This window comes from Excalfactoria chinensis, chromosome 4, assembly GCF_039878825.1.
Source record: "Excalfactoria chinensis isolate bCotChi1 chromosome 4, bCotChi1.hap2, whole genome shotgun sequence".
Classification (NCBI taxonomy): Eukaryota; Metazoa; Chordata; class Aves; order Galliformes; family Phasianidae; genus Excalfactoria; species Excalfactoria chinensis.
In genome coordinates this window covers 5,937,396-5,958,602 of record NC_092828.1, presented here as the reverse complement: position 1 = coordinate 5,958,602, position 21,207 = coordinate 5,937,396, and the positions used below count along the sequence as shown (strand labels likewise).

The following is a 21,207-nucleotide window of genomic DNA, read 5'->3' as shown; positions in this document are numbered from 1 at the left end:
ATGAAAAGCCAATTAATCGGATTTCTTATGAGCTTCTGGATTTCTTTTTCACTTGCTTTGTATTTTCATAGTGGAGAAAGAGAAGAGAAATGTGTAATTGAAGATATTCCCAGCGACACTTTGGTAACTGGTAGGTACATGCCTTTGCTATGTGATGATCTAACCTATGCAATAATAAAATTAGTTTGTAATTGAACAGAAAATCTTGTGACTGATGAATATGGTAAAACTAATGTGACAAGAAAGAGGGCACACTGAAAGACCCTACAAAAGTGACTAGCCACCATGTGCTCACATATTTGGGATATAGATTGCAAAAAGAAAGTTTTCCAGAGAGCTTAAGTGACCCAACATAGAAAGAAGTCCTTACATTCTGCAGCCATGGAATGGCTGCTCCAACATGCACTTCTCTATGTTATGACCCATTCATGCCAACATTTTTAAATCAGTGGTGTTTTGGAAGAAAACAATACAAGATGTACTGAAGTAAGTTCTATTCAATCAGGGACATCACAAGTATGATAAATTCATGTACAGTGCGTGAATTTTAAGACTGAAAGGTGATAGTCAAAATAAATATATAACTTTGCAAATGATGTGATAAATATGAAAGACAATTAAAGAAGGGTTTGGATAAAGTATACTTTCTCTTCTGGTGGTCTCAGCATGTCCTCTGGATGCTGATGTAGCCAGAACATTAGAGGCAATAAAAATGTATTACTTGTTAATCAATCTTTTTTTGTAGTATTCTAAGATTTCCTAGTGTAGTAAAAATTCATTGCACTTCACACTGCTATAAAATGCCTCCTGAGCAGTTTCATTTGTAAGTACATGGAATGCATATATTATTTTATTGCTAATCATTTGTCTTCATATTGTTGAAAAAAGCAATAAGGATGTTTAATATTAAGCTATGTTTTATTTAACAGATTTTTATCTGTGTTTTTATTCAGGGCATTACAAAGTACAGAAGTGGGATATACATAATCGAGACTTTCTTGACTCTGCTCCTGGTTTAGGAATGTTTGTGACTGTTACAACTCCTACTTCAGAGGTAAATATTCTTTATGAATGTTTCTGTGTGATTCATGTATTGACTTCTGACACTGGCAGGCAAAACTATCAAAATATGGATGTTTTGGGAAAAAAAGTAAATCCACAATCCATCAGCCAGCTCGGTATTTTGATGCTGAAATGTATAAGCACCTCGTGGTTGCTATCAGAATGAATAGAAATGGCATGTTTGAAAAAAAACATATGGTAGTTTTGTGGACAATTTTTGTATGTCTACCAGAATTGCAAAACTATAAAAACTAGTAAGCTAAAACTGAGAAAACAGGCTAGATTATAAAATAATGGAAATCCACTAGTGAAGCAAAATGGTTCAGAAAGTATTTGAGCAGCAGACGGGAAGGCTAATAACAAAGCAAACTCTAAAAGACTGGATTACTATGAGGCTGCACTAATCCATCATGCATAGCGACTGCTTGTGTTGCCACAAGCTCCTGAGCTTCTTCAACAAAGGGCAACTTACACTGTGCCTAAACAAAGTCTTAGTTTTTAAACTTGAAATGCTTTAGAGACCACTGGGTTTTGTACCGTACAGATATTCATAGCATTTCAATGCTTACCATGAGATTAAATTCTTTATTATTCTCTTAGATAACTTCAAAATTTTCAGGAGGTTTAGGTTCATTTCAGAACGCCGTCCTTTATTATTTTATTAATATCTATATTGTACATATCCAACATATATTGTATCTAAACTACAGGTACTTCTGTCAAAACTTTATGGGCCAACAGCAACATTTTCATTTACATCCTATCTATCTGGGGAACACGTTATCTGTTTACAATCAAACTCAACAAAACTCGTGGCGTTTGCAGGAAGTAAACTGGTAGGTGTATTTCTTAAATATTCTTCACTGTAATAGTATTGATTGTATACAAACTGCAGGGCTTATGAAGTGGATGGGAGGTTTAGTTTCTAGTGGAAAACTCAACGTTTCCCCATGATTAAAGATGAAATATTTATAATTATGAATATGAAAAGATGAAAAGACTATTCTAATACCTAATTCAAGATTAAAGAAGTAAGACTAATAACTACAGATTGATTTAATGTTTGCACAGTGCTTTGAATGTGAAAAGATTCTGATCAATAACAACACGAGTTTGGATTCAGGAAGATCAATATGTGAGACTGACTAACACAAACACTGTCACAAAACTGCTTATCTTAGTGCTATTGCATTGCTTCACTATCTTAGATTGAATTATTTCAGAAAACATTTAAAAACTAATGTGGGCAGAGAATAGAAAATATTTTCATAATGGTTAAAGCAGTACTAGTATAAAACAGTGCTCTAACTAATTAGGGAAGATTTAAAATTTGCATAGTTAATTTTAAAACCTAATTTAGAAACACTTTACATATTCCATCTGATTCTTACTTTAGGAAGGATTTCCATAAGCATTTAGAACTATTTTTCTGTAATGGGCATAAGGGGAAATTGTCTGCTGTTTCTAAGGAATTGTGAAATCAAGAAGACACAGTAATGGGAAAACATTTTTTTCCTCAGCGTATCCATTTGGACATTAGAATTGGAGAACATTTTCTAGATGAAGCTGTTGTTCAAGCCAAAGACAAAGTGAATGAAGTTAATATTAGAATAGAACATCTTCTTGAGCAAATTCATCACATATCCAGAGAACAAAACTATGAAAGGGTATGTATGTTACCTAATAGAAATATTAAAGAATACTGTGTAATGATTTATTAATTATGAAGTAATGTGAGGTTTATTATTTAATTGCAGTATTATGTTTTGCTAAGCCATAAAAAAACAAAAAATAACCAAAACATCCCACATTACCTTACAAAATATTTCTAAACTGTAAAAGAAAACAATATAAAAACTAATTAATCACCATGAATTCATGGTTACAACAACAGGTGTTATTCTAAAGAAGGAATTTCCAAACATATTTTTCTTGGCCAGAGCCAATAACAGCAGTGGAGCAGGTGGCAGGTGCCATTGCTGATGATGTTGCCAGATGTTGTTTCTATGCTGGTCTTTGTGTGTAAACTTTGCTGCAATGGCTAAGGAAGTGACTGAATGTGATTTATATGTCCTCATTCCACTGCAAATAAAGCACTCCTTCAAAAAAGACTGCACCCATTGTCTTAACTTTTCCACATGTATTCAGGCAATCAGATTGTGTTTACAGTTTATCATCTAGTTCCCTAACAAAGTAAATTTGGCTGCAAATAGTTTCTTGACTGCAATGTGGAGTGACTGCAAACCTAAAGTCTTAAGCATGGCGTATATATATATGGGGTATATGTCAATGTGTCAAAATAACAATACGTATTTTAGCAACAAGGGAAACCTTGCATTTCTGCTTCAGAATAGAAGTGTGTCTGCTTCTTAGCTTTTATTTGTATATAGAACAATTTATGAGTAAGAAGAAAGGTTCATTTTTGTGTGTATAAAACGAACAAGCAAACAAACAAACCAGTAGTAGTAATACTTAGAAGAGGGATTTATAATTAATAGGATAGTAGCATGTAATATGCAGAGGCTGATGTGTAATAATTATGGTTTTTCTTTTTTCCTCAGGAACGTGAAGAAAAATTTCGGAAGACAAGTGAACAAACCAACAGCAATATTTTGTGGTGGGCTGTTGTACAGACAATAATTCTTCTCTCCATTGGAATCTGGCAGATCAAATCTCTCAGAGATTTCTTTATAACTAAGAAGCTTGTTTAAGTCTTACAAAGATTCAAAATTTCCTTCACACCTAACACCTAAAATCCCAATAAACCCTCTTATCTATGAGAAAATACACTATAAAACTCTCAAGCTTGACTCAACTTCTACTACAGTTCTTACTGTAACTCCCTTTTCCCCATTTACATGTGCCTGGCCTTCCCTTACATTTTAATCCTTGAATCCCATAGACTAAATTATAGGTTTCTTGGCAAACACTGAATTTTTCCCTATATATTTTCTTCCAAGGTATGCTTACACTAAATTCTGCAGTCTGATGCTGTATTGATGTTTGTTAAATTTTGATTATTCAGTAAGTGCAACATAGTGGTATTACCATTTCACTTCTGACAGCTTGGTTGGATATATCTGCTTGCTTCAGTTCAGCTTGTTTCTGTACAACCACCTGAGTAACTCCAGTATCGTGCAGCCATGAGTCAAAAGTGTGGTTTAGAATTCAAATAATTAGCTTCACAAAGCAGCATTAGTGTAAGAACAGGATAAGATAGCGTGAACCACCTCCCCACCTGGTTAATGTGTAAAGAGACAATCTTTAAGAAGGCTTTCTGCAGAGCACTCTGAAGGAAAGGGGCTGCTTTTTGTCTTCCTGCTCTTTTTCATTTCCTTTTCTAGTCCAAAAGCTGCAAGCTGAAATACCTCTTGAGGAATTACTGTTCTAAAGGCAGTGCCTTCTTTCTATTTCCTATATTCCTTCTCACCTTTTGTTTTCATTAGCAAGGAATGACCTTGTCCTTTAAGTAGGTTTACTTTCATAGTATGAAACTGTATGTGAGAATCTCTATAGTTACAAATTAGAGGCAAAAGCCAATGCTCTACAGACAAAATCAAGTAAAATAAAATGTTATAATAAAATCTTTATAAAATCTTATAAAGCTACTCTCTGAGATGTGTCCTATATTTAAAATTCCCCGTACCTCAGAAACTGTGACTTGAAATGACAAATATGTGTTATTAAAATCACTTCTATAGAGTGCCCATTTACAATATATCTTGTAATAAAATGTTTGGTTTTGGGAAAGAAGAAACACGAGCTACAGCTATATGGTATGTGAATTAGAAGAAGAAAGCTTAACAACAGGGTCAGACTTTGTCTGGTATTTAGTGTAAGGCTCCTAAATACACCCCAACACTAAATATAAATCATCTCACTTAGAATGCAACTATGCTTTTAAAGCAAGGGCAAGCACCATGTCAGAACTCACTCAGCAGACTTGTTAAGGTTCCTGCGCTGTCTGTGTCTGTGAGGAGGGCTCATGGCGCAGCGCCCACACAGAGCCCCACTGAGGCTCTGTCACCTGTGGAAAGAGGAAGCCTCGCAGAGAGCACCCTCTCAGGTTTGGTGGCAAGTGGCTGTAAAGACCCCATTATTTTTGGAGTGAGGGTTAAATCCTTCTTCTCAACCCTCTCTACAGAGGGTGGAGAAGGGTTGCAGCCAGCTCCCAGCTCAGGGCTCAAGACAAGCAGTCGTTACAGGGGTAGGCCTGTAGGACACCTGCAGCAGGGTGGGTGCCCACCTCACCCTCAGGCTCCCTGTGGCCTCTCCTGCCTCTCCACCCCATGGCCATTCGAGTATTTTGCAACTCCTGCTTCTGTGAGCCCCGTAAGTCCTCTCCACGGTTTATCTTCACCAGCTGTGGCCATGTCATCTGTGAGCTCTGCCTCCAAAAAGGTAATGGCTGCTACAGGCCTGGCCTTGTGATACAGGCAGGCAGTGCTGGCGTGCACACATTTACCTTCCCCATAAGCATTTCCCACTCACTGTGGAAAAAACAAAGGCCTTTCATTTTGTTGACCTCCTTTTATTGATAAACCTTTACAATTGTTGCCACTGATTAACTTTAATTTGCAAAAGCAACCTGTGAAGGCCTCCATATGAATATGGCTGGATTTTGAGAACAAGTCTTAGGCACCTAAACAAAAATGGAGCCCAGATGCTTATGATCCATGCCTGCAGTATAATAAAAAAAACAAAATAAATAATAATAATAACAAAATAAAATAAGAATCTCATCTGTCTTATTTAGGTAAGGGCATGCTTCTTCATTAGTGAGAGAACAGTTTGTAAAGCAAAGGATTTGTACTTCCAGGATAGATTTTGCTACTAGTCTGAGGACAACTTAAACCTGAATATTATCAGTGAAATGCTAAATAAATTTCAGGAGGGTTAGGGGAATTGTAGGTGATGGTTTGAGGCTCTTATGTGTTACACTCATTTTCTGAGACATATTCTGGGAATCCTGTGATGTTCTCCCATGGGGATCTTTGGAAAAGATATAGGGAAATAGAGAAACTCCTTTTTCAAAAGAACAAAATAGCAAACATTATTTTTTTTTTTTCCATTTGAGGTCTTAATAGATGCTTTACTTTTAGTAAGAGTAGCAGAAAATGTGATACATTTTTGTTTCATAATTAAAAACAAGTCTTTGCCTAGAAGATTCTGCATTGTTGCTGTAGAGGAGAGAGGATATAAATATAACACACTTGCTGATAGAACATGCATCATGGGTTCTCTTTCTGTTGTTATTATAATTTAGCAAAAAAAGTCTCTGAGATGCTATTTTTTTTTTTTTTTTTTTTTGTGAACTCAATAGTAATGATAATGAAATGTTATCCTCTTTAAAGATGCTTAAGAACATTGATCTTTAGAACTCTTAGACAGGGAGCATCTAATAAAATTGTCAAATTTATTGCAGTCATATGCATTTACTAGAGGTAGTTGCTAATACATTTGCAAATAATCAAAGAGACATTTAAAAAGTAATAAAGTTTTAGAAAGGGATTTTAAAAGGTGATTAATTTTTTCACAGAAAAGAAAAAGTAGAAATAACTAATTCTTTGAAGTTAAGGTTTCATATATTTTATCTAGAGAGCAAGACTAAACCTCAAACTGAACAGTCATATATCTGGTTGGCTCTAATTCATCGGTGCACTTATGCATGCGCTTAATTAAACCAGGCAAGTAGTCCTATTTAAATCAAAGGGACTAAAAGTCACCTGCATTCAGTGACACTAATGATATTCATAAAATCATTTACATGAATACTTATTTGCAGGATTAAGACCTGATGACATTCACATGCAATTGTATGTACAGGGTTGCAGACTCGAAGTCTTTGTTCTTGTTTATTTGAATTGCTTATATAGCAATTCAACATTCATATTCCTTCTGTAAGTTCAAAACACAGGTTTAGGCAACAAATTCCATTACAATTGTATACAATATCTATTCCATTTGATGTATATTTTAAGTGTGTCTTTACCTTACAGGCAAAAAAGATGAATGTTTGATCTGCAGAACTCCTTGTCGTACAGTATTCCTTTCAAAAGAGGTAAATGGAGCTTTAGAACTATTATATCGCATTAATCCGTGGTTTGTTTAACAGCATTACAAAATACTCCCTTCTGTTTGCCAACTGTGACATGAATATTTATTGATGGTAGCTTGGTAGCCTTGAATTCTTTTGCACTATACTGCTTTTAGTTTTACAGATTATCAAAGAAAAGTCTATGTAGACTTTTTAGGTGCTCTGATTCTATCACGCTGTAAATCACTCAGGCATTTTCAAGAAATGTGACTGGCTACTTTGTAACATCAGTAATCTGTCAAAATGTGGAAAATACTTGCACATCAAAGGAAGTAGGATGTAATGAATTAATCTGTGTAATGGACTCAAGAAAATTTGCATGCTGGCCCATCAGTGTTTCCCTTTTCTTCCCTAAGCAATCATTAGAAATGTTTGATTTCCCTATTTCTCTGATGGAACCAGAAGATGTTTCTCCAAGAACCATCTTCTACTTTGCAAATTTCATAAAGGGACTTTGAAAATAAATATATTTCCCTAGAGTGACACCTGGCTAAGAGATGAGTCTGCCTTGGAAGTGTAGAAGAAAAGCACTCAAGGCATTCAATACAGTTAAAACAGCAGTCATATAAAGCTATAAGGCAATAATGCATGTGAACTAGAGGAAAATTTGGGACTAACCATGAAGAGGTGACCTTAGAGAAAAGCATAATTTCTCTATCTATGTTTAAAATTGAGCTGATACATAAAAACTGAAACCTGAAGAGGACAATGCTACCAAAACATAAACCACAGCAGCAAAAGAGCCAAATGCCAATATAATTAAAAAGAACAATGAACACCACAATCAAACAAACCAGAGAAGAAATTCAGAGGACCTCTAAAGGAGGCATTTTTATAAGCTTTCATTATCAGCTTACTAAGATGAAAGTTTTATTATCAATTTCAGGCACAGAATAATTTAGGTTGTTAGAGGACTCTGGAGGTCATCTTGTCCAGACCCTTTCTCTAAACAAAGCTAAATTCTGTGTTAGATCTGTGTTAAATTGCAGCATTTCAACTTGATAATGTAATTTAAATATACTGAAGGAATTTAAAAAATGCAGTGGTTGTGAGACTAACAGCAAAATTAGATGTTTCATTAGAACCTGCCATTGCTCTGGAGGACAGAAAGGAGGCAAATTACCATATTCTGTAAAAAAAAAGACATTAATGATGATTACTTAGCCTTGATTAAGAACAGATAAAATGATTGGAATGTTAATTAAAGATGCATAGAAAAAAAAGTCTTATGGCTCTGTAATTTAGGAACCTGAGTAGAAATATACCTGAAAACCTTCTATGCTTGATTCTATGGCATTTCCAATAAGTAGGAAGTCCTGTAAATGTGTTAAAACTCCTCATTAAATTGTATATTAGTGTAATCAACATCCATACATTAAATATTCTTCTCTTTACATCAGTGCATGCCAGTCGCCTTTTTACTTTCCTCCTTTGGTACCCACTTGCTCTTTCCCAGAGGATCATTAAGCTTTCTGATAACATAAAATCTCACTGTTCATTATTTCAGAATATCTTGCTGACATCTGCTACTCCTCGATGCAACAAATAAAACTTAAAGTGTTTTCTACAGACCTTCACTTTAAAGAATTCATAATTCAGCAACAAAGCTTATTTTTATTTCTTTTGGGATCAAACAGAGGCTCAAAACAAAGTTGTTGCTTTGCTGGAACTCCAAAGGAATTTCTAGATCTGTCCCCTCTGAATGCATCTTAAAGACTTCAAATATATTTTCACTGATACTTTGTCTCGATTGTTTATTATTTACTCTTATGCCTTAGATAGGTTAGACTCTACTATTGATCTACCAGCTTTTTTCTTTCTCTGTCTGTTCACTTTTCGAATGCTTTGGCTAATGTCAAACAAATTCAAAGAGCAGAAGATCATAGAATCAATCACAGAATCACAAGGTTGAAAAGGACCTACAAGATCATCTAGTCCATTTGTCATCCCATTACCGTAGCTACAGCAAAACACTAAACCATATCTTGGAGCTATTCAAATACCTTTTATTTCCCCCCATCTGTTCTTTGAAAATTGGTAGCTGGGGAAAGCAAGGAAAATCAGTGTAGTTCCCCTGTTGAGAGAAATGCAAGTTCATCTTATCAGTAAGCAGAAGTGCATTTGGCAGCCACATGCACAGTGTAACTGTAACTGCAGAGTAACAGTGTGTGCATGCCAGCTCTGCTCATCTGGATTGCGGTACAGGACATGACTGTAGCAGATATCAGAACATGGGGAACAAAAGATAAAAATCTGCAGCAAATTGAGGTTATTAATTTAACTCCTCACACAATTATTTTTCATATACACGAGACTCACTTCTATGTATTGTGAAAAATATAGAGTACACACTGAAGGCAGATTTGGGAAACAAAGCTGTTACCTACACTTGGTTATCTGACCAGTGTTATACTACTTCTGGAGTAGACCAAAATGTTGTCTCTCTGTATGTTGGTGCATCCCCAAATGGAGGAAAGCTTCGTTCTTTTGTTATTTCAATATGATATTTCTAATTTAAGTGATAACACGTCTAATTTCTTGGTAGCTCAGAAGAAGAGTTGATCTGTTCATAGGAGGCCTATTTCTTATTTATTTAAATAATCCATCTTTCTTTCCTTTGCTAGTTTTTCGAACCTTTGGAGACACCATAGAACTTAATTTGTACTTGGCTGGCAACAGTTTTAGTACTCTTTTACTAGTTTTTGAAGGGTGATTCCTTACCCTAAAAATGTCTATTTTCTGCTTATGTCTTGTCTTATCTGTTGGTTTTTAGGACCATCAGTTGGGATGGTTTTTGCTTCCAGTTTAAAAGTAGATGTTTTATTAATTTATTTAGCCTAGATTTTTCGTTTTGAAAAGCTATTTGCAGTTATGTTAGAAATAATGCAAGGTTCTCAGGTGAAGGAACTTGAACTGTGATCGTTGCCACTCAGTAGTATTTTAACTTAGTACTATAACAGTGCAATTATACAATTACATACAATTAACGGTGTAATTGTTTTGGGGATATATTTTGTTTGTATTTCTTATGTCCTCTGGAAGTTTTTTTCTGCCTCTGCTACAATAAGTATGTGAGCAATGCAATTGGACAAAACCACAAAGCCTTCATAGTATCATAGTATTGTGCGAGTTGGAAGGGACCTTAGAGATCATCGAGTCCAACTCCCGGGATTCGAGCCCTCTGTGTAGCAGAGCGGCACTTCTACCCCCTGCTCCACAGGGGGGATTCGAACCCGGGCCCCCTGGTGTTGCAAACGGGAATTCTACCGCTGCGCCACCGGAGGCACACAAGATGCCTTCCAGATAATTAATATAGACAGTAAGTAAAAGTGAGTTTGTTTTCAGTTTCTGTGTTATTCCACTCCTGATCTGTCCATTTTTTATTTATCTACATTCTACACTATTCAGTTCAAGGAACACTTCATAAAATGCTTTGTATAACAGATCTTGCAAGAAAAGGGTACTAACCTTGCTATACTTTATTTTCTTTCTAGACAAGTCCTGAAATTCAGTCACTGTTCATGGGAATAGACACACTGTGCAAGAAATATTCAAAAGAGATAACACAGGTGAATCACCCTTAAAACTTTGTGTAAAATAATTAGAAACTTTTACTGCTCTTTTTGAAGGTAGGAAAAATTCATGAATGAATGCCTTGTGTTGTTTGACTGTTACTCTCCTTGTTTCTTTAATTTCACAGTTTTAAATTTCTTAAGAAAGCATGAATTGTTTATCATGTCCTTTGCTTATGTTTTCAAACTGTCTCTGCAGACCACTAGTTCTGTTTATTTCAATGATGTAAAATCACTTTCAGTGTCATGAAATGAAAACTTAAATCTTCCAGAATCTTCAACAGGCCCAGATAATGTACATTAATTTTAGTAATATGCAGTTACACAGTGTAGGTTGGCAACAGCTCTGAAGTGAATGTTGCCTTGTTTTATAACTTTTTTCTTTAGCAGAATAAGCTTCTTTAGAAAAAATCCCTGATCTCAAAAGCTAGATTTATTAAAAATAAGAACAATATAATTGCTAAAAAGTGCAAAAAGAACCCCATACTCTGGTCTGACTGGACCCCTTCCTTCAGTCTTAATTTCTGCTCCATGAACTTCTGTTACTTTTTAGGTTAAGCAAATATATTTAAGCTCCCACTGCCTTCTCAGCTTCTCCATCTCTTTGAGACTTCTCCTCTTTGTCTCTTAAGGAACATTTCATTGGCAGCTTCAGCCACTCTAGGTTATACTGTAAAAGTCATGCATCCTCCCTGCACTGACCTGCAACTTCCATTGTTTGTTTTGTGCCAGTACTTGTTTGATCTTGTAGTGAGCTTACTGATCCAGTAGAAAATTAATAAAGGGAAGATTAATGAAGGGAAAATCAACTGTTCTCTTCAACTTAGAGATCTCCTAATTAACAATGGTGATTATAGATTTGCTGTACTTCACAAACTTTTCCAAAATTGAGCTTGATCCTTTTCCATAGCAATCCTCTTCCTGAAATGTATGGCTGATACAAAGCAAACAAGAAGCCTTCCTCTGTCATGTCAGGCACACCGTGTAGAATGACAAGTAGTTATTCTGTAAGCTGAACAAATCCAGAGGTCTGTATTATCAGTCACATCTGAATGCAAACTTCTGTAATGTGCCAGAGAAAGGAAATGAGGGGTGTGATCTTGAAAATTTAAGGTGTTATTTTGGTAGTTTGAGATAACTTATAGGAAATAAATGGCCATGTAAAATCTGGAAAACATCAAGAATTGGTCAGAATTTCCACTGTCATCAAAGGACATAAAGTAAGCTTGTTCTGTGTTAAAGCAAAACCTTTTATAACCTAGTAATTAATCACAAGAGCAGGTGCTTAGGAAAGCATGTGGGAACAAGGCTCCTATGTAGTGATTTGTCTTCAGAACAGGCTCCTACTGTCAAGCAGTTTATGGCACAAGGATTTCTCAAGTAGGGATGGTGCCATGGATTTCAAAAGCTTTTCTTCTTGTAATCATCAAGAAGTTTTCTGGATACTTTGCATCTATCACATAATAGGAGGTCTGCAGGTTGTACACAATGTGATGACTATTTCCTTTTTTTGCACATTTTACCTTGCTATCTGATTTCTTGCTATCATTAGATTTCTTGCATCCTGTGGAAGAGGAAAAGCAACCCCAGTACTCTGTGGTATTCATTAGTTTTAGACTGCTAGCATACCCTTTCTTCTGCAATCTCTTTTCCAACAATGAAGACTCATAATCTATTCAGTCATTCTTTGTATTGCCACTATTAAATGTCTCTAGTTTATCTGAATTGTTTCCAGAGCTACTGTATCCTTTCTGAGAGGGTAAGAAGACTCAGGATACAGCATCATCATGCACATTGACCCTGAAATGATGCTGCTTCCTATTGTTTTTTAACCAAAAACTTGGAGAATGCTCTGAGGTGACCTGATAGCAGCTTTTCAATATCTAAAGTGGAGCTACAGGAAAGAAGGGGACAGACTCTTTAGCAGAGTCACTTGTGATAGAACAAGGGGAAATTTTTTCAATCTTAAAGAAGGTTAGATGTAAGTAAAAGGTCTTTTACAGTGAAGGTGATGACGCATCAGAACAGGTTGCCCAGAGATGTGGTGGATGCCAGGTCCCTGGAGACTTTTAAGGATCAGGAGCACTTGTCAGGCCCTGGACAATCTGATCTAGCTGTGCATATCCCTGCCTGTTCGTTGCAGAAGAATTGGACTAGGTGACCTTTAAAAGTCCCTTCAAGCTCTAAAGTCTATGATCTGACTTTTTTACTTGCCTACTTATTAGCTTTTAAGAGTAGGATTTCAATATGAGGAATTCTGATTGTTCCCTTTTGAATGTTTCTTTTATCAGTTCTTCAGGAGACAATTCTCATCTTTTGATAAGTGTCCAATGGAAACCTCCTAGGCTCTTGCACTGTGAATCAAAAGCAACAATTTCAGTTACCTACTCCACTATGGGTTTAACTTCTCTGAGTATTCTTGGCTGTCTTTAGTCCTGAATATTTTCTGCAAATTTTCTTACTGTTAATACGTCAGAAGAAAGATTTATTAGTAAGCTTCTGCCTATTGTAATTTGTCCAACAAGTCCTTGTCCTGCTTAGATTGCATCTCTGTTTTTAATTGTCATGGTTTATGATCCTCATCTGGACACAACATGAAGTGCTTACCTGATAGCATGGCTAACAATTATCTTTTAATTAACAAGATAGTTCTACAAGGCAAGTTATAGTTGCCAGTAAGACACATTACTTTTAATGTTGCCATTACTTTTATGTATTTGCTTAGTACTAATGAATAAGAAACAAGACAGGTAAACTGCCTTTCCAATTCCTTTGCCTTATTATTGAACAGTGTAAAAATACAAATTTAGCAAAGTAAATCTGCCAATTCTAGGGTAGGTTGTACTAAATTAATTTTTCTAAGACTTTCTATATCTGAATAACATTTTGGACATGGCATGTTTTCTTGGAAGAAGGTTTAAACAATTATATGAGGGATATATTAAATGCTTATTAAAATAGAGAAAAATATGCATTCTTGGGTGAGGTTACATAAATGCAATTAGTTGAAGCTTGATATGACTGCATCAAACTTTATTTTTAGATTTCAGAATTTCAAGAAAAAAATCGTCAACATTTGCTAGCATACCAGAGAGAAAAGGTAAATCTAATTGTGATTTTCTTATTTTTGTTGGTTATATTTATCTGCCTTATTATTCTGGTTATATTTTAGAAAATATTTTCACTATTTATTGGAATACTCAGGATTCTATCTCAGCACTGTCTCCTCTCAGTCCTTACTGGTAGGCCAACACTCCCTTTGTAAGTGCCCTAGGTGTGAAATGACAAAGGAAAACACAGATACATCACATAAGTGCCTTTTCCCGCCACACTCCTCTGCATGGACCCCGGTTTCTGGGAAAAACTGAGTACTCACAAAAAGGATTCTCATGCTTGCCTATCTTGTTTGTGGTCTCCTACTTTATTTCTAGTACATCATCCTTGCTACATGCAACCAACAGCTCTCATGATCTAGATACAAGCTACTTTGTTGAGTACAGGTGTGTTATGTGTGCTATGGGCAATTGGTGTTAATATTCCTGGAAATCTAACACCTGTATTCTTCTGGAACCCAGAAATACTGAAAACCAAATGGCTGTTTAACTTCTTCAAAGCATTTTGGTTTTAAAATGATAAGTTCTAGAGAGCGGCAGGTACATTGTTCTTGATATCTATACTGGTCACTCAATCAAAACTAGCTTCAATTAGGAAAAACAAATAAGAAGTAGTAAAAAACCTACTCCTACATCCAGATTTTGTCTTTAATATGTTTTGTTAAGTTTCACATCTGTTAAAACATGTAATACCTCCCACAAACAGTGTGATCTTGTAAAGATAAAGGAGGAAATGTTTTAAAGGAATTTAAAAATTATTGTAAGAAGCATGATAAGTTAACAAGAGAAGTTATAATTTATCTTCAAATGAAAATATAAATAGCGTGAAGTAGTGGAGAATTAAAGTCAGACAGGAAACTGAGGATAAAATACGTACGCAGCATTGAGGCTATTGAATGAATTTCAACATGCTCCATAATAATAATATTTGATCATGTAATGAAAAACTCTCAAAATACACATAATAGGGAACTGACTTAAAGTTCTTTGAACACTACTGGCTGATAACATTCTTTAATGGAAATTTTTTTGGTCATATTGATAACACAATCAGAAATACTCTTCACATAAACTTTCTACATATAGATACATCCAAGAACTGAAAATGTTTTGAATCAGGAATGAAAATAAATAAAGACATATGGTACTTGGTGTTTTGGAAATACTGTAATTGGTATATTCTTCTCATATTAACCCATATTAACTGCTCTATTACTTTAGTATCCCATATTAACTGCTCTACTACTTTAGTATCATGAAATATTAGAATCATAGAATCATAGAATCATCTAGTTTGGAGAACACCCATGCCTGAGCAACTGCATATCCTTCTTGTAATGAGAGGTCAAATACTAAACACCATATTCAAGGTGCATTTTCAAAAGTGGCTCATACAAAGAGGCTATCCTCAGTGTTTCTGAAGCCACCCATGCTTGGCCACCTTAGCACACTGCTGACTCTTGTTCAACTGCCTACCAGCATTCCCAGGTCCTTTTCCTCCAGGCAGCTTTTCCAGGCATTCTTCCCTTAGCCCCTACTGCTGCATGGGGCTGCAATTGAACACAGCCCATCTATGCAGCCTATCTAGTTCCTTATGCACTTTGGAATGCTAGCAGTGTAACAATGAAATTGTATATCATACAAAGACATCTTGCTTAAATTTTTATGTCACAGAGAGTAAAGCTGGAAGAATCTCTGAGGAAAGCAAGACAACAACTGCATCAGATACAATGGTAAGAAGTTTAATGCAGAAAAAGGAAATGGTCATTTGTAATCAGATTACGTTACATTTAATTAATAGAACAATTTCAAAATGCTGTCTTTGCCTTCTTCTGATGTTATAGAAACAGAAGAACAGCAGTTTTTGCAAAAATGAATGAAAAGTAATTTCTATGTTTCTTTTTCACTTTTAGTATGAAACCTCCTCAGCAAGCTATTCAACTGCCATTTGCCAGTACAAGCAGAAATCTACCTTCCAGTAAGAAGCACTGGCTTAAAATATTAACTGTGAAATGCATACCAGTGGGCATAGCAATATTCTAATGTTAAATTTCTTAAATTCTTTAATAACTTTAGTGCCTTCAAGAAGACTGAATGGATGCTCTTCTTATTCTCTTCAACCTAGTCATCCTTCCACTTCTGAAATGTAGGTGCAAATCCTTAATTTTAAAATCTAAACAATGACAATGTTGTCATATCTTATACCCAAAACAATGTCTTTTTGAGTGAGTTTAAAATGAGTATCTTTTCTGTTTTATTTTGTGTTTGTTTCTGCAAACTGTGTTGGTATAAAGGAACTGGGGATATCTATCCTATAGTACATAACAGCTGGTTTTATAGATTGCCTTTGTACTCACTAGATGGCATGATGCACCTTATTCTAGAGATGCTCTGTACTGACAGATAGATTAATTGGTGAGCAATGAGAATTCCGCCTTTTTAACTGTAGGGGAATATATAAATGACTAGTACAGACAGCTATATTTACATTGTAGATATTTAGATAGGATGAACTCCAGCAAGGCATTCAGTGCCTATTAAATGTTAAATAAAATGAAAATACATTTCACTCAAGCTAAAAGATATCTTTATCTATGACTTATTCATTAAAAAATAAATAAATAAAATTCAAAATGCCCTTGTGTAGACAAGTGACAAATAAGTGTGATATGAAACAAATTTATTGGTAAATGTCTAAACTAACCTCAGTGTCATCTGATAGTGAGCTTTGGAACAATTCCAGCATACTCATATATATAACGTGTTACATTTTTTGTTTTTCGTGTTGTTAGTCAAATTTTACATAATTTTAGTCATTATAAAGAATGTGCTATTTTTAATTGCAATATCATACTTCTTTTGACATTTATTGTAAGAATGGAGTCAATGGAGGTTGATCCTGTACCTTCACCAATGAGAAAAGTAAGTTTCTGTATATGTGTGTATGTATTTATAAATACACATCTTCCTCGGTTTCTTCAATCCTGTTAACACTGTAAAGAAAAGATCACAACTTCTCCAACTTCCTTCCTCCTCAGCACACCATCCTGCCTCCAGTTCAGACCAATTTGTACTCATTTCAGCTATCACAGTATCACGGTATCGTGCAAGTTGGAAGGGTCCTTAGAGATGGTTACCATTTAGTAGAAGTCAGAACTTCCCCAAAACAGAATCAAAAACAAATAAGCATCATCACTATTTTTCTAGAATCCTGTTCTCCACAAATCACAGAATCATAGAATAGCTGAGGTTGGAATGGGCCTCTAGAGTTTGTCTTCCCCAAATTCCTGCTCAAGCAGGGCCACCTAGAGCCAGCTTTCCCAAACAATGACCTGACAGCTTTTAAATTATAGTAAACTTTGTCTCTTTAAAAACTGTAACTTAGTTCTGAGATTTTGCATCTTAGTGCCATGAATAAGCCTGGAAGTGGAGAGTGCCAGATATCTTCAGGTTTATAGTCCTCAAAACAGTACCACTCTTGCTTAAAATACACTCAAAATGGATGTACTTATAATGTTGTAATTAATACTATATTTTTCTTTTAGCCTGAGACAATGACCGGTCCAGTAAGATTATCAGTTATAACTCCACCACAAGATGGACGTATGGGTATGTAAACAGAAAGTTGTTAATGGAAAAAATTGTATCACTGTAAGGGAGTTAGAAAATTAAAATTGATGCATTAACAATTCACTGTCAAAACGAGAATTGTGTTGAGGTATAAAGAATTCACCATATCGGCTTGAATTCAACAGATGGGAAACAGTTAAAAATGATGAATGAAATAGTTTTCCCAGTACTAGTTTTAGGGCTATTTTAATTCTTTCTGAAGTGAGACAATATCTTCATTTTATCAACCATTCCCATATATATAATTTTCTATTGTAATTTTGCACCAACTCTCATTCTTGAATAAACTGATAGTAAGTTTGTCCCAAATAATGCAATTAAGGAATTAATCATGTTTTCCAAAGTGATATCCTAATTAAAGAGGATAATTCATTTTGGCTCTGTTTTAAAACACGTATTTCTTACAGGCAGTGTATCCTACAGAAGTTCTCAGTCATCTGGAATAACATCAAGTCAAAGTACAGCAGTATCTACAAGGTAATTAAAAACCTTTTGAAGATGTTACAGTCTCTTCTGAGCCAGTGAAATTTAAGTCTTGCCTAGCCTTTATAAATCTGTACATTGAAAGACTATATTCTACATCTTAAGGTATCTTACTGAGTAAGATAGCTGCCACCTATACAAAAGTTTATATTATTTGAAGATTTCATTTTGAAATTACTTTCTTCAAAAATGTGCAGAGATAATCAGAGTTCCTCTCCCCGTGGTCATCTGAAGTCATGATGCTTTTATACAAAGGGTAGTTAATTTCAGCTAAGACAGTGGAACAAGCACTCTGCTTTATAACTCTTCTGAAAGTCAAGAATGTAAATGTGGTATCTAGACAACAGTTATTCTCTGATTAAACCAAACATCTTCATTGGGTTCATCGTGGGTCTTCCAATGTTTTTCGTCTAAAAGTAGTGAAAATATCTCAATATTTTAGAACTATCAGCATCAACAGAAGAGATACAAAATAGAAACAGAAAAAGATAGTCTTGTAGTCTACAATCATCAAGCTCAATGTGCCTCCTTAGCATAAATTTTAAATATATGCAAAATAGAATATTTCTTTTCTGTCTCAGGTTTCTTGGATCAGACCATTTGTTTTCCTCTGCTTCTTACAATACATAAATATTACGTCTATCTAAAAAGCTGATGAAATATCTGTAGAACACAAGAATATATTGTATATTCTATTAAAATATAAGCAATATGAATTAAAAAGGTTTTGAAGTCTCTTGTTCTATGAAAACAAACTCAAATTGTATCCATTAATAATTTTCATTAATAGATCCACACCTATAGGACTAACACATAATGGATGTTCACTTAAATCGCCATCTGGATCACAAAGCAGTAGGAGAGGATCATGGTCAGCTACTGATTTCAGAACTCCTCCATTGTATCAATTTACATTACCATCACCACAGTCGTCTGTAACAAGACCTCCAATCACCATCTCTGGAATTCTGCAAAGACAACATTTAGGCAAGTATATCTAGGAAAATAACAACATTTAGCACTTTTTCCTGAATAAATAAGAAGTCAGCATAATATATGCTTGTGAATGACTTATTTAATGCAAAAGAGTAATTAATAAATTATGCAACATAAAAATGATATTTGAAAATTGAAAGTAGGCTACCTGTAATGTGTGTAAAATGTTGATATTTATGATCCATAGTCTTCAGTGCAACAAAGCATCTTGCTTTACCCAGAATAATATTTAAAGAGGTTTAAGTTTGATCATTTCCACATTGTTTTCTAGTAAAATACCAATTCTAAACAATTTGGTGAATCTAATCAAGTTGCTAGAGAGATAAATATTTTATGTAAATAAAAAAGAGCATACTTAGATTCATAAAATACTGTAAGAATTCTCATTGAAATGTATCTTGTAGTTTATGATTTTGATCATTTTTACTTTCCTTCTTCCTCAAATGATTTACACAAATGAAGTTTTCTTTAGACTTACTAAGATATTTCTGTTTGTATTCTAATTCTAGGAACAACCAGTTTTGGAGGACAAACAGGAGAAAGATAAGGGGAAGTCAGTGATTTATTTTGTTCAATAAGCATTTTGAAAAACCTTGCACTGTTGTTGGGTATCAAAGTGTTTGTAATTTCTATAAAATGTCAAAGTAGCATAAAACAACTATTATTCAGCATGAAGAATGTATGTAAAGCATTGCTGAACTTGCTATTTAACATCTATAGTGACTTCAAGAAGGATTACAAAAGATTCTGGCTTTTTAAAGGGATGTTGGCTTAAAATATATTGTAAGAATTGTAAAAATAAATTGCCTTTATTAACGAAGTGCTAAGACAAAAAATGCTTTTATATTCAATGAGCTCTTGCTATAAATGCAGCGAACTGCAGCAGAAGTCAGTTTTAAAATAGTTGTGCCTGTACAGATGAACCCCAGTCCAAAAAATATTTTAATGTAAGACATTAAATCAAATAGACATTTGATTCCAAAATCGCAAATTTGGATTCTCATTCAATAGATCACCTTTTATTTGCACTGTTGTAAGGGGTATGATTGGAGGCATATTACAGTCTAATAGGTGCTTTTGAACTTTTAACAGAGGAGTGTCTACACAACATTCCAAGAAGCTTACCATTTGATTTAGGTAGCAATGCTGTCTTCTCAGAAATGCAATGAAATGGAGGAACTGGTTTGAAGAGATGTATCATGCCAGAGACTACCTTTCCTCCCACAGAATAGTGAATGAATGCTCTGACTGGAAGGTCCCAGACTGCCAACTCTTCCACTGAAATTCCCACCATTACTGTCTGTGTCTGGATAAATTTTGCTGTTCACCAATTTTCAGATTTACATTTCAATTCTTTCAGTGTGAAATTCTTAAACCATAACTGCTTTAATTTTTTACCGTGGGACAGTTTGTGTATTTTGTCCTTCTCTATGTTCTTATAACTAAAATTTTCAGTGGGAGTTCAAATTAAATTACCTTTCAAGCAATTTTCTGTTTGAAAGACTTAATTTTACAGTAGCATAGACATACAATGAGTAATCAAATTTTCTAAGTTCCAATTCTTTTCTACTTCAAGATGAACTAAAATAGCTTGAAAAAGTGAGGCCCATAATTGCCAGCTTCCACTATAAGTAAGTGTCCCCCAATGGCTTTCTATTTGTTTGTCTCACAAGAAGGTATTATTTATAATTTCTTTAATTTCTTTACTTTTCTATTGTATATTATCTCACTGTGGAGTCATCACCCAGGATCACAGTCAAAAACATCTATACATGTCAAACTGAAAAGCCATGAGCGACTTTCAGGCATCCCAGTTCAGATGAAACAAGAAAGTCTGTGACAAATGTTCAAAAAGACAAACTGATGAAGTTATTATATATAATAATAACAATAATAATAATAATAAATATATTAATATGAAAATATATTAAACAAAAACAAAAATAGTTTCCTTCATCTGACAATAAGCACAAAAGTCACTATATTCATCTCCTATGTTTCCATCTTCACTGATTTTTTTCTTGCTTTGGAGATGAGTTTACCCTCGTTTACCTTAAAGAAAATTTGCAGTGCAATAATGATACACCAGAGGGTGCTAACTTACCTCTAAACCGATTTAGTTCTACCATTCTTTTTGGTAAGTGGAGTAAAAATTGTACTATATTGGCTTTATGGGATTTATATAGAAAAGCAAAAGATAATACAAAGAAATGCAATAAAGTGATGTTTGAGGCTGAAGATAAAATATCAGAAA

At 34.6% G+C, this 21,207-nt stretch overlaps 2 protein-coding genes across 2 annotated transcripts; both read left to right on the top strand.

Moving 5' to 3' along the window:
• On the top strand, positions 1-3,773 carry LOC140251954 (transmembrane emp24 domain-containing protein 11-like). Its single transcript, XM_072336179.1, has 5 exons — positions 1-130; positions 954-1,054; positions 1,773-1,898; positions 2,583-2,729; positions 3,624-3,773. Exons 1-5 carry the CDS (start codon positions 1-3, stop codon positions 3,771-3,773), a joined length of 654 nt encoding a protein of 217 aa, XP_072192280.1.
• A 1,578-nt stretch (positions 3,774-5,351) lies between these two features.
• On the top strand, positions 5,352-19,500 carry RNF212 (ring finger protein 212). Its single transcript, XM_072336408.1, has 12 exons — positions 5,352-5,463; positions 7,062-7,123; positions 10,654-10,728; positions 13,775-13,831; positions 15,519-15,577; positions 15,758-15,822; positions 15,921-15,990; positions 16,721-16,766; positions 17,390-17,453; positions 17,882-17,951; positions 18,748-18,944; positions 19,463-19,500. Exons 1-12 carry the CDS (start codon positions 5,352-5,354, stop codon positions 19,498-19,500), a joined length of 915 nt encoding a protein of 304 aa, XP_072192509.1.
• Positions 19,501-21,207: the final 1,707 nt, after the last annotated feature.